The following is a 14,745-nucleotide window of genomic DNA, read 5'->3' as shown; positions in this document are numbered from 1 at the left end:
GTTCAAGAGTGTGAACACATTAAAATATTGCAAGGTCTGACCAGTGGGTCAAAGTTTGATCAGTTAACATGACCCCATTGGACCCCTTCTGGTAGATGCTGTAACTACACCATCTGAACCCAAAAGCATCTTTCCCCATTCAAGTCTATCAATAATTCGTATTTATATAACAACTTTCTCCAAAACTAAAGGTTGCTTTACATAGCCAAAATCACAGGCAAGAAATAACCCCCCCCCCCACACACACACACACACACCCACACACACACACACACAACATATTTATATTTTCACTGTATCTTTTGTCAACTAAATGCAGCTTTGGTGGGCACAGGATACTTCTTTCAAACGCATTTTAACATAGGCTATATACATTGTAATGTATACTGTTATTGAGTGCAGTGTCATTAAAATAGGCTAAATGTCTGAACGAAGATACTAAAAGACAATCAGAGCAGATGAAACAGTTGGACCACAGTTCAAGGTTGATCAGATAGCCTACATGTGTTTATAGAGAGAAACACACCATAGCACTGAACTCCACGGCAGTGAAGGCCACAGACCTGCTCCATTACAGTAAGTTTTCCAAACTGAAGTCAACTTCTAACACTGCTTTGATGGTGAGTCAGGGTTTTCTCTGTCTTATTTTTTGGAATATGATTACAGGATTGTGCTCAAGAGATTCTTTGTGCGCATATGTCGTACAGATTATTTAAATGCAAGACAAGAACAGCTTGTTTTTTTAGCTTAGTTGTACATTTTCTGCAGGTCTGTTTTAGAGTCTGTTTTTGTAAATCATATTAGCAGTGCAAGTGTGACTCTGTCAATGAGTGATTTTAATGAACTTTGATTCTTTGCTTCATCTGTTTTTGGCAGGTCATTAACATTGATGGTGATGGTGCCTATTTATATATAGTTCAATATAGTTTAAAGTACAAAGATGTATACAGTAATAACTATAAGAACAAACAAGACCATGTTACTACCGTGTTTCAAGTTCCCATGTAAAAACTTAATATTGCATCAAAATTGCTTTTTGAGAGTGTAATTTAAAAAATAAATAACACGATATGATACCATGGTACCATCTTTCGTTGTTATTGCAAAGGATTTTTTAAACATTTAGGTTCGACTTAAGTTGTACTGTAAATGCTTGCAGTATCTGGGCGGAACCTTCACTATCGAGCACTGGAGCGATACGGACTGTTTTTGCAGACGAACCGCAGCGCTCAAGGGAATTTAAACAGGTAAAATCTGCTGTTTTTATTAGAATATCGCTGTATTATGCTTTGTTGATGGTTCTGAACGGATGTACTCTGTTCTGAGGATGGTAGAAGTTTTTTTTCTTTTTTTCTCCGCTACATGTGTAACGTTATATATATAACACAGATCGCATGCTGCCCGTAAAGACCTTGACAGCTGATTAATATGACCACTGCTGCTATTTAAAATGTTTTTTGCTCTCTCTCTTTTTTCCCCCTGAACTTTGAAACTTATCTTTAAGTTGAATTGAGAGCCTGTATCAGAATAATTATGTGCTTTCATTATTACTGCTGCTTTTATTGCTGCTCTTGTTTTGCTCTCATGTGAAAATAATGTACCACTTGCCTGGGAAAATGTAACGTTATATGGAAAGGTAACTAAACGTATGCTCTGGTCAAGCCCAAACACCTAGCCTAAACGTTATTAAACACCTAACTTGATTTAGAGTTCTGACTTAAAATAAGACACTTCTCATTGACTGACAGCTTTTGAGGGTTTCAAGTTCAACTTGTTCATTTTGATGTATTTAACATCTTATATTGTTCTTAATGCGCATGTGAACGCCATCAGCGTTTCTCACAGGTGTATATATATATATATATATATATATATATATATATATATATATATATATATATATATATAATAATATATATATATTATTAGTATTATTATTTATTTATTTATTTTTATTATTATTAATGTTTTTTAGCATCAAATTAGCATATTAGAATGATTTCTAAAGGATCAGGTGACACTGAAGACTGGACTAATGATGCTAAAAATTCAGCTTTGCCATCACAGGAATAAATTAGGCCTACATTTTAAAATATATTTAAATAGAAAAAAAAGTAATTTTAAATTGTAATAATATTCCACATTTTATATATATATATATATATATATATATATATATATATATATATATATATGTATATGTTTTTTTTTTTTTTTTTTTTTGGTATTTTAATCAAATAAATGCAGCCTTGGTGGGCATAAGAGACGAGACTTCTTTTAAAAACAAAAAAATCTTACCGTATTAGTAGTTATTTATTTATTTATTTATTTTCACCCTGTACATATATTTATTCACTCAAAACTATACAAATACACAAATACAGTTTGTTCCTCTCTTTACAATATTAAAAATGTAGCCTATTTGACATAGTGCAGGGCTATTAAATTGAACTGCAAAAAAGTGTAATTTTGGTGAAATAAAATGTTGAAATAAGATACAAACTTTCCCTCAGTGATTCCTATTATTTTTAACCTAAAGTTTTGATTATTTATTCAACAAGCCATGAAATGATCTTCTTGTGTAATTAGCTGTCCCTTAGGATCATGTGTTTGTTTGTTAGCAGAATACTTATGTTTAATCAGTGGGTTTTTTCTTTCTTTCTTGTCTCTGCAGTGTAGGATGGCTCAAGCGGACAGCAGGGCTCTGGCTTTGGGAGTTCTGGCAGGGGCTGCTGGGATCAGCTTGGCGATCGCCTACTTCCGGAAAGTTGGAGCAGGTGATGGCAGAGTCGTACACCTGAGCAGCAATGCAGATCACACGGGAGCCAGTCTGGGTCTGCAGACGGGCCAGGCCGAAGTGCTGGATCGGCTGGGTGCTCTGATCCATTGTGTGTCTGAGCTCAAAGAGGAGGTGAAAGCCCTGAAGGAGGCACTTCCACACCTGCAGGACAACGTCAGAGATCAGCTTAGGGGCCGAAGCAGGGAAGAAATTGGTGCTCGCAAGGCAAGTCCACTTCATCGAACTCCCGCCAGGAGAAAAAGAGCAGGTGTCCCAGATAGAACTGAAGGACAAAGCTCGGAAGAGGCAGAGAGTGAAGGAGGGTGAGTTTACTGAGATCCCAACTTGGCAGGTGTTTCAATTGTGCGTTTTTCCCCCCATAGAAATTCTTCTAACTGACACATATTTATTAAAGGGATAGTTCACCCAAAAATGAAATACTGTCATTTAATTACTCACTCTTATGCAGTGTCACCGTAACCCCTTCTCTTATGTTGTTCCAAACCCATAAGGCTTTAATTTGTCTTCGAAACACAAATTAAGATATTTTTCTGTTCAAACATTCATAATGTGATTACAAAATAAATCCATATGGATTTAGTACATTTGCATTAATACATTCACTCAATTATCTGTTCATCATAAAGCAATCATTGGATTAAACCACTCGATTCATATGGATTTATTTTACAACTCTTTATCAATGCTTTGGAGCGTCAGAGTTTTGGATGAATAGGCTTTCAATGGAGGGACAGAAAACCTATGCCCTTTAATTATATTTAATGATATCACATTTGTTTCTATGACAGCCCTAGACTCGCAGTCAGATTCTTTGGTTAACCGATGCACCTTCTGTCTATCAATCATTTTACGCATTAACAGGGCTTCACAAATGTGCAAGCAGGAAGCTGAGAGCGTTCAAAACATTCAAATTCATAAGCAGTGTGTCAGTTGTTAGTTTGTCTTGACAGAGCACCAGTTTGGTACCACTTTGGTACTGTCCAACCATCTTACTGGTATGATGGTATTTTTGTTGAACAGGGTTTTGAAAATAGTTGACATCAGTGGCTAAGTTCCAGAACATTTAAGGTTGGGAATTGCATTTTTTTATTTTTTTTTTTAGAGCAAATTACGCTTATGATTTACTCACAACCTGCAAATTATTGTGTAGAAAGTATAGTTGTTGAGAACAGACATTTTGGATATTAGAGGAAATGTTAAAGCCTACAAATATGGTAAAAATAATAATAGTATGAATGGAATGATTATGCCTAGAAATAACTGTTTTTGATTAAATATTATTTTGACTAATTCTGTTTGTTTTTTTAAAGTAAAAGCTAATCAACTAGTAATTAAAGGGGCAGTAAGCAATTTCTTAGAAACACTGTTGATATTTGAAATCGACCCAAACACACCCCTCCCGTCATTGCTCCGCCCCCAAAATGCACCAACACGCAGTTCAAGAGTGGATGTCTCTTTATAATAGCTGAAGCGAAAGCAAAATAGTGCTTCACGAAAATGACGATCGAACATACAGTAAATATACAAGCAAGAGTTTGTTGTTAGTCGCCAGAAGCACACCAGCTCCAGAAAAACACTCAAAACTATCCTGTTATTAGAGAAAACATTACAACAACAGCATATCTTGGTTCTGTGAAAACCAATGTTGCTCGCGTATGGAGCAGAAACAACGCAACCTCGGTTGCCTACAACCTACAAGCGTGTTGTGGTGCTCGGTCTGATCCACATTCAACAGCGTTTCTCAGAAATCGCTTACTGCACATTTAAAACAAAAAACATAACTAATGCATTCCTAGAAAATAAACAAAATCAGGTTTTTAAACTGTATTTAGACATGCCCCTAGTTTTGGAAAATGCCCTCTGCTGATTTTAGTAGAGCATTGTTCATTCTTAATTAAAAACATTTTGGATTTTGATTGGTTTTTGACATCTCTGCACTGGACAAATGTAACGTAATTTTGAGTTTTAGGAGGATTAGTAGTGTGCACATAGCTGGGGCATGATTCAGGGAGAGAGACGAGAGCGACGAGGTGAACTCCGCTGCCTCCAGTCATTCATTTGAACGATTGTTCACTAAATTCAGCATTAAGCACTTTACAAGTCCGTTCCAGTCTCACTACATTCTGCTCCTGAAGCCATTCAGAAATAATCTGTTTTGTTTTCCATAGCATTAAACTTTAGTTCTTGTCATTTTTAACACGTTATGTTCTTCAACGCCTTAAATATCCAAAAAATGATTTGTTATTTTAAGCCGCTTGGTTTGTGCAATTTCGCCTCCACATACTCGAAGTGTAAAAATAAAGGAAGCCCTGGAGGCGTCTAAAGAAACGTCTCTGCGATCGGTTTGCATAAGTTGTTTTTATGTCTGTTTTGAGCATTTCTAGACCATGACTGTGTTTTGTGTTATTCAATGCTCGGTTATCATGGTTTTGAGCAGCTAGGATGTGTTTTAACACCACAGTGCAGTGCAGAAAATTGATTCAAGAGCGTGTGTGTGTAGTTTGGGCTTCAAAGGACCGTTCATCTGTCAAAACAGTTTCCTCCTTTCTGTCTCTCTTTAAAGCACTGGCCGACCAGTCTAAAAGAGTGACTGCTGATGAGTTATCACAGCCTGATTTTGACTGTCTCGTGTAAGAACTTGCAATTCTGTCAACGTTCCCACATTGCTAGAATGAAATCACGTCACAGCTCGCCTTAGTTGTTGAAGTATCTTAATACTTGAGTGTTTTAAACGATACCATTTATTATGTTTGATTGCCGTAGATTTAGAAAAAGTTATTGTTTACATAGAGGCAGACGTCAGATCACTCCAGCTCTTATAAGATGGAAATGAATGAATGCTCTTTAATGAACTGTTCTGCTAAATGGACTGTGACGTTTATCTATGACTGTATAGTATTGCTAGAAAGGAAATGTTTTTGAAGATGCAGACATCACATCATTGTGTTTGGAGTTTAATCATTTTATTGAGGTGTGACATGCAGATGCTCAGACCTATAACTTTCTTGTATTTGTACTGAAATAATAGTTTATTTGTAACTTAATGTGGCGTCTCACTTGCCGACTTGGTTTGGGGTCGGTAATATTTTTTGATGCTCAAAAGAAGTCTCTTATGCCCACCAAGGCTGCATTTATTTGATCAAAAATACAGTAAAAACACTAATATTTTGAAATATTATTACAATTTAAAATAACTGTTTTCTATTTGAATATGTTTTAGAATGTAATTTATTCCTGTGATGGCAAAGCTGAATTTTCAGCATCATTACTCCAGTCTTCAGTGTCACATGATCCTTCAGAAAATATTATAATATGTTGATTTGGTGCTCAAGAAATATTTCTTATTATCATCAATGTTGAAAGTAGTCGTGCTGCTTAACATGTTTGTGCAAACTGTGATAAAAAAAAACAGGATTCCTTGAATAGAAAGTTCAAATGAACACCATTTATTTGAAATAGAAATGTTTTGTAACATTATAAATATCTTTACTGTCACTTTTGACCAATTTAATGTGTCCTTGCTGAATAAAAGAATTAATATATTTACAAAAAAAAAAAAAAGTTTTACCGACCTCAAACTTTAGAGGAATAAAGAACTGTTTGTGGGTTCAGACTCTCGGGGGAGTGGATGAAGTCATCTGAATGTGTGCACAGCCAGTGAGTGTTGGGATGGAAACCGTGTTCCCCCTGAACAGCTCTTCTTTTGAAAGGGTTTGCCTTTGTCTTGCATTTTAAAGGCTTGAGTTTTAATCAGTTAAATGGATGTGTTCAGCATAACCACAGTAAAAACCATCACTCTTTCACTGTTTGGTCTATCTAAAACCATTATAGATACCATAAAAAACATACTGTTACTTTTTACCATGGTAGTGACGTACTATGCTTGGTTTCTGACTGTGTTTATCATGATCTAAATGATATGGAAGACCAACTGTAATTGTCTTACAATTGTAAAACTGTAAAAGTTCTTACTTTTTTAACAGATGTTACTGTTTTTGTTAGTAAAAATAAATGTACACTCAAGCTACTGCTACTGTCAACTCATGCTACTTGTCCACAACATCGAATCTGGCCCCCTTTCAAAACAAGTTTGGACACCCCTGATCTAAAACATGATTTTAAAGTCCAAATATAACTTTTGTGCACTACAGTGTCAGATCTTTTATTATTATTATTAATATGCCTATTTTTAGGGGCAATATGTGCCCCCTAGAGAATTTGCTAAACATTTTTTACCTTTTATAATGTTTTTTTTTTCTTACATTAAAATATGTTGTTCCATTTGTTGAAACATTTCATCTGAATCAGTTAATTTTATACACTCTTAAAAATAAAGGATACAAAAGTGGGTTTGCCCGATGCCATAAAATAATCATTTTTGGTTCCCCAATGAACCTTTCAGTAAACAGTTCTTATAATCAACTTAGAACCATTTATTTCTTACTGTGAAGAACATTTGAATAATATGATAACATTTGAAAAGATTTTTCACAAAACCATAGATGCCAATAAATAACCTTTATTTTTTAAGGTACACTATGTAGCTTTTGGACCTCTAGCAGTTAAAAAACAAAACTACATGCATTGTGTAGAAGAATATTGTTTTGGTTCTGTAACTTGTAACTTTGCAGATGTTGTCTATGCTCAAATAGCAACATTATACTAACTAAAGTTAAAAAGTGAAATCAAAATCAAGGACCCCTTTAACATTGACAGCAGCAGCAGGTTTAGGCTGCTGTCACTTTAAAAACTAAAGCACTGATCCATTGATAAACATCTGATTTTCTCTCAACTGTTTAGTTTAAAGGTTGTATCAGTGAATTCAGGCTAAAAAAAAATGATCACATTCATCTAATCTTTCCTAACGATCCGCTAGCTGCCCGCCCCATAAGCATGTCGTCAAAATAACGCGTCTCTGTAGGCAGCCTAGGCTCTGAGATCTGCACACAAAAACAGTTGGTTTCACCAACCACTCAAAACCAAAACAAATAGTGTTCCAACCAATCAGGTACAGTAGGTTTATTTAACATGCATACATTTATTTAACATATTTTGTTGCTTGATAAACATTAGTGACACAGACAGGTATTTAAGGCTGCTGACACTTTAAGACTGAATGCTTGGATCTACTGGTAATACTGACACATATATCCGGTTTTCACAGAGCGATAATTGACTGTTTTTGTGAGATACTCCACATGATTTGCATTTTGACAACTGTGTCTGTATTTGACCATTCACATGCAAAGAGAAGTGAATTCAGGATTGCGCCGAATGTTTGGCAAACGAAATTATTCGTCCGAAATTGCTTTTTTTTTTGTGCTATATTCGGCCGAATAATTTCTGTTGCCAAATATTCTGTGCATCCCTGAGAAGCAGAGAAGTAATGCAAATGCAAAGGCAAACGCTAATGATGTGGGTTAATGTTTATCCAGATGATGCGTCAGAACTGAATGTACTGCCAGATCCTTGACAGTTGTTGATCTTTGCTGAGGACAGATGTGATTGCTCTCAAACAAACATTGTGCTCTTGAACCCACCGTTCTACTCATGGTGGCCACACAAAACACAAAGAGGGAGATAAAAGATTGGCATCGGAATAATCCTTGTTGAAGATTCTGTGTTTCCTGGGTGTGGCTGCATCCTTCAATCCAGAGGAAAAACAACTTCATTCAGATTCTGGCTGTGCGTTATAGCAAAAAAATTAACTCAACATTTTTCAGACGTTTTGGCGATATTCGCAATGTTTTTGCTGGTCTTAATTTTTTTTTATATAAAGTCTTAATTCTCTGTTCCACATATAAAGGCCTTAAAAAGGTCTTAAATCAGAGCATTAACCCATTAACTCATCTTTGATAATCAAAGTGATTTAAAATGTTTTGTTCCTGTGAAAATAATTTCTTCATGCCTTGAAGTAGCTTGAATGTAACTCTACATTCTTGCCTCATTTAGTATACGCGGAACCATTAATATGCAAATTAGTCCCCGCCTCCACTCACTCACACCAGCTCGGACTACCTGATCCTGGTCAACTTTAGTAAACGCTGCTACACAATGGCAAGTGGAAATATTGGTTTAATTCAGTCATAAATGTTTGAACTAGAAGCTGTTTGAGAAGAAGAGGAAGACCTATTATCAGAATTATACAGGGTCGTCCACAAGTCGACGTATCAGAATGGGAATGCGTTTTATGTATCGCTTTCTACAGCGTCGGACACATAACGGGATAAGATATGATTAGCCTTTGGACTGACTACATTATCAAACGGATAATAATGTGTCGCTTATGTTACACAAACTATGTCCTCGTTCGCCATCTCCGAGTCAGACAGCTGCCTTATAAAGATCAGTATCTTTAGAAACGTTTTGAACATCACATAGAAAGTCAGTGGAGAAAAGCACCGCCCCACACGTTGATGGGATTAGTTACATGTTTGTCATGGTAGGAAACAAATTCACAAATTTGCACTTTTTTTTTGTTTGTTGATGAGTTCGAGTTTGTCTTAAAACAATCAAAAACACCACATAGACCACTGATCTATATGAATGACTGGATTGCTCATTGTCGTCAGGCAGTGAAGCTACCGAAAGTGTTCGAACGGACAACTTATTATTCCCTATGCTGACAGAGGGACTCATTGACTTACAACAAAAACGTTGACCTAAAATCACCCGATTTTCAGTGTCTCAGTCTCACAGGATTATAAATTAATTGTTACTTCAGATGTTATCTGTAATGTTTATGTGTTTTTTTGGAGAGGATAAGTCATATATTGAAATCAACCCAGTCTTATGAAATGCATCTCTATAGCACACATTGTATTTATCGTACAATTTATACACTAAAATTAGTTTTTACGTGCATATGATACGCACTGTAAACCCCTTGGGTTGGATTAGTGGTGTGGGGTACGTGGGAGGTTTGTGTATTATACGTTACAATTCAAAGTTTACCACACATCATCTTGTAAATAATTCTCTGAATAAGTTATAATGCATGTATTTCCTAATTGAGCAAAATCTATTTCAGACTCCTAAAGAATTACTAGAATTACAGTTTCCATATGAGTAAAGTGTTATGTAGGCTATATGTTGTTGAATTAATTATTAACTTAACCATCGTTTAAATCATTAACCGCTTCGAAATGCATGATGTTAACAAAATCATTGTTGAAATATTTGCAGTTAGCCTACTATATGAATATAAACAATACTACAACACAACATAAATACATAAACCCAACAATACAAGACAATTTAATTGTTTATGAAGTGAATTAAAAGTAATGGAGATCAGAAGGAGGTTTTCGAAACTGTTACTAATACAACTCATTGTTTGCTCCCTAGACATTTACATTTACACAGGCCTACATATTGACTTGTGTTCCTTTCACTTTATTTCTTAAATTTTCTTTACTTGGTCTTATAAAGGTCATGAAAAAATCTAGTTTAGTTTAGAATAATTAACATAACAAACACTAATATTGTGAAATATTATTACAATTTAAAATAACTGTTTTGTATTTTAAAATGTAATTTATTCCTGTGAAACAAAGCTCCATTTTCAGCATCATTACTCCAGTCTTCAGTGTCACATGATCCTTCAGAAATCATTCTAATATACTGATTTGCTGCTAAAGAAACATTTCTTATTATTATCATCAATGTTGAAAACAGCTTTTGCTGCATATTATTTTTGTGGAAACCGTGATGCACTACTGCTTAAAAGTTGGGGGAAATACGATTTTTAACAAAAAGTTCAGTAAATTAATCAAAAGTGATTTTGTTAGTTTTGGGATGTGACTCACAATTATGTCTGTATGACACTGCAGAAGAAGTGAAGAAAGACACTGCAGAGGTAGAGTTTCCAGTATACGTTTAGCAATAATGAGGGTCTGAGAAAGACATCACTTCAGACAGACAGATAAGAATGGCTAAAACGACTCAGATCTCTGGCTGTTAACATGTAACTATAGCCCCTGAAATCAAAAACATCCTGGTTTTAGAAGAAAGTTCTATCACTAAGTGTATCTTTGATTCCTGGGGCTGTGATCTCCTTTGAATGTCATGAGCGACCTTCGCGTATGTAACATTGAAGTGCCCAGGGAGGTTCCAGCTCCAACACATCCCTGCAGAACTATCGCTCGCAGTCTCAAATGTTCTCACGAACAGCATATGATGCAAATGCTGTAGGTGCCAGCTCTTAATGGAAGCCTTTTATGTTTTCACTTTTTGTCAAGCCTTTCATTTGTACCTTAACCTGTAATTCATGTTTTTTACGCACTCATGTCAGCTGCTGAAAGTGTTAGTGCACACCTACAGTAATTGAAAAGGGACGTTTTTTCAAAAGCTGTAAAAGTTAGGCAGGTATCGCATGCCTTGTTTTAAGAAAAATAAACAACTCTCACAGTGCTTTTACATAAAAGCCTTTAGGTGTCAGTACTGCAAGCAGCAATCCCAATAAACGGTTAATTACCCTGCTTCACATGAACACAACCTTGTGTGATATTTAGCATGTAGACACTTTATGAATGCATACCCATTACTGACTGCATTAGTGACCAACAAAAAATCCCTTTTTTTTTACGTTTATTACCAAATTTATGCTCGGCCTCCAAAAGGGAATTCCTTCACCTTCTGTCACTTGAGAAGGAAAAATAAAAACAGAGGTTGAAAGCATAGTCAAAAGCAAAATCTTTAACTACTTGTTTTTAAGCATGTTGTTTCCTAAATGTATCTTTTAGGTTAAAGATACATTAAAAGCATTTTTGAAACCCACTTTACCTCTGTATTGTGAATGTAAGTTATTTTCTTTGACTTACAGTCTCACTTCAGTTTCAATTCAGCTCCAAAATACATTTAACGCAGTTACCATGTAAGTTACATCCTTGTTGTCAAGAATTGGCATTCCTTTAAAACATAGCTAAAGGTATTCAGTCTCATAAGAAGCCAATGTCATCACAACAGGTGCATGATCACTGTCCTCTTTACTGTGTGCTACAGATATATAACCGCACTGACGGACTCTGAGGAAGAGGAAAGTGACGATGAACGAAAACCACTGCAGGAACCGGTGGATGAACTCATGGCTCTGTTGCAGAAAGCAGACCGACTGCACAGCTGTAACGGGGCAGAGAAAGCACAAGGCCTGAATACTCTGCTAGAGAGGAAAGAAGAGGTATGTAAACTTCCTTTTGAAAGTTGGGTGTCAGGGTTTGTTTTTTGGAGGGAAAAAATGCTTTTATTCAGTAAAGGTGCATTGAATTGATCACAAGTGACAGTAAAGACATTTATAATGTTACAAAAGATTTCAATTTCAAATAAATCATACATCACGGTTTCCACCAAATATTAAGCAGCATAAATGTTTTCAACATTGAACATAATAGGAAATGTTTCTTGAGCACCAGATCAGCATATTAGAATGATTTCTGAAGGATCATATGACACTGAAGACTGGAGTAATGATGCTGAAAATTCAGCTTTGCATCACAGGAATAACATTTTGTCACAATAAGGCCAAGACATGGCTGATGTACACCTGTGAAATGATTCTTGATATCTTGAATATTTTTGTCATGTCAACACATTAGACTTTTAATATTATTTGTGGTTTTTTTTGAGACTCTTAGCATGGTTTAAATTGCATGAATCTCAACACACACACCAGAGTTGTCAGCCAGTAGACACGGGTAAAGCCTTAAGAAATGGGCATGTAGGAAGAGCTTGACTAAAGTGGGGGGTTAGTTTTACCTACATTCATCAAACTCGGTACATACATATATTGTTCTCATCAAGCCGGACAACTTTCTAATTTACAGTCAGTAGCTCCGACCATCAGAAAGTTAGCTATTTTTGTTTGAATGTGGATTTCTTGAATCCAGACATGAATTTTTAACTACCGCTCCAAAGGGCTTCATACGATTCACGCCAAACTTTCACAACATGATGTCAACATTTCAATATAGTGAAGATGCTTAATTGCAAACGGGTATTGGATATCTTCTAAATTATACATTTTACACCATTTATTTCTATATAATATAATATAATTAAAAAGTGAATTCATGCTATCTGGTTGAAAGAAAGAAAATCAAATGAAATGCATGCTATAAGAACTGGATGGCAGCATAGGTCTATTTTTACACAGGGTTGAGAACAGTAGCTTCGTTTACATGGACACCTTCTGTTTCGATAGGAATGAATTCATTCCGATTTATGAATCCGAACATAGGATTCGGTTGACATGAACTCTAAATAAAGTGATCGGATTGATGTGGCCGTTTATATGTCACAAGCTTCAAATCGAAATTGATTTTTATGAAATGCGCACATTGCATGAACATACAGTTTCCCCACTGTTTGCACATACTATTCTCCTAAATTACTCATTTTCTTTGATTTCGGGATGGAGATGACGAATAGAAGGAGAATTTTAGAATGACACAACAATCATTTATAACTAGGGATGTCCCGATCAGGTTTTTTTGCCCTCGAGTCTGAGTCCGAGTCATTTGATTTTAAGTATCTGCCGATACCGAGTCCCGATCCGATACTTCTATAATGCAAAAAAAAAAAGAATAAAGAAGAGCGAAAAAAACAGATCCAGGATGTTCCTTATTTTTTATTTAATCCACCTTATTTTAACATTCAACAACTCTGTTAACAAACAGAGCACTTCTGTGAGGTAGCTTGAACAATCAAGTAATAAATAAATTCTTCACTTTTGGACTTTAGTGCAACAGTAAATATTAAAAAAAAGTCTAATATATAAACAAATAGCACCTCAACTTAAAATATCCGGTAGGCATGTAAACAATAAAAAAATAAAAGTGCCACAGTGTTTGCAAAGCCAGTAATGTGCTTTTAGGAACTGCACTCCTAACTCTTACGCCGGTTTCACACTGCACTGTTAGCAGAGCGTGCAGCGCGTATTTTTTTCGCCACCCATGTTAACAGATAAGAGCATTCACACCGCACGCAGAGGCGGCGCGGCAGCAGGAGCAGAGCAGGAGCAGCAGTGCCGCGATCGTTTCGGCGCCGAGTCTATTTTTGCTGCGCCGCTTTTGCTGAATTAAAGTGACAATACATTGATCATGGCCAAAATACACCGCAGTTTTATCCAAAAAGTGCATTGCTGATATCTATTGTGTTTTAAACAGTCAATCAAATGACCAACAGCAATTTAAAAAGAAAACAAATGTCCAAAAACAAACTTGTTGCCATAACAATAAAAACAAAGATGAACCAAAAGTTATATAAATGAAATTATTAATAAAATAAGCTTCTTGACAAGTCTTTTCTCTTAAATGTATTTGACAACGAAAAAAAGCAATGCCAACTTATCCATTATAGACTCTGTCTGTCCACAACCCGCGGTTCAGCCGCGCGTGACAAACGCTGCCAGTGTGAAAGCAAAACGCGCGTGTCCTGCTCCTGCTCACCATATGCACTGCTCCTGCGCTGCTTACGCTCTAATAACGCGTGCAGTGTGAAACCGCCGTAACTCTGTGTCACAGCATAATAGAGGTGTTAAAAAATAATGAGAATATAAATACATATATATCCGAGTCCTGATCGGGAGGTAACGTCCGATTCCGATCGAGTCTGAAAACACGCGATCGGGCCCGATTTCCGATCACGTGATCGGATCGGGACATCCCTATTTATAACACTTCATTCAACAACAACAGCTCGTTCCTTGCATCATACATCATTACACCATTTCTACGTCATTGCACATGCACAGTACTTTCCCAGTTTCAGATCCAATCCTATCAAGTGTTTACATAATCTTGATCGGATTACTAAAGGTTTAAACCACCGCTTACAATCCGAATGAAATTTTAAAGGTCCCGTTCTTCGTGATCCCATGTTTCAAACTTTAGTTAGTGTGTAATGTTGCTGTTAGAGCATAAATAATATCTGTAAAATTATAAAGCTCA

General features: G+C 35.9%; 1 protein-coding gene across 2 annotated transcripts in view; it reads left to right on the top strand.

Annotated features, from left to right (window-relative positions):
* The first annotated feature begins 476 nt into the window (after nucleotides 1–476).
* Nucleotides 477–14,745, top strand: part of rmdn2 (regulator of microtubule dynamics 2) — a 45,508-nt gene continuing 31,239 nt past the window's right edge. The window contains exons 1-4 of one of the 2 annotated variants that reach the window (XM_084093836.1): nucleotides 477–576; nucleotides 1,160–1,247; nucleotides 2,675–3,102; nucleotides 11,804–11,978. In XM_084093836.1, the coding sequence (XP_083949962.1) occupies nucleotides 2,681–3,102; nucleotides 11,804–11,978 (597 nt within the window). In that variant the 5' untranslated portion in view covers nucleotides 477–576; nucleotides 1,160–1,247; nucleotides 2,675–2,680. Of the gene's footprint in view, nucleotides 621–1,159; nucleotides 1,248–2,674; nucleotides 3,103–11,803; nucleotides 11,979–14,745 lie in introns of both variants that reach the window. The other variant, XM_084093835.1, reaches the window with a different exon arrangement.

Source organism: Abramis brama, assembly GCF_963993115.1.
Source record: "Abramis brama genome assembly, chromosome: 19".
Lineage (NCBI taxonomy): Eukaryota > Metazoa > Chordata > Actinopteri > Cypriniformes > Leuciscidae > Abramis > Abramis brama.
The sequence above is the reverse complement of the archived record's forward strand: the minus strand, read 5'-3'. Positions and strand labels throughout refer to the sequence as shown.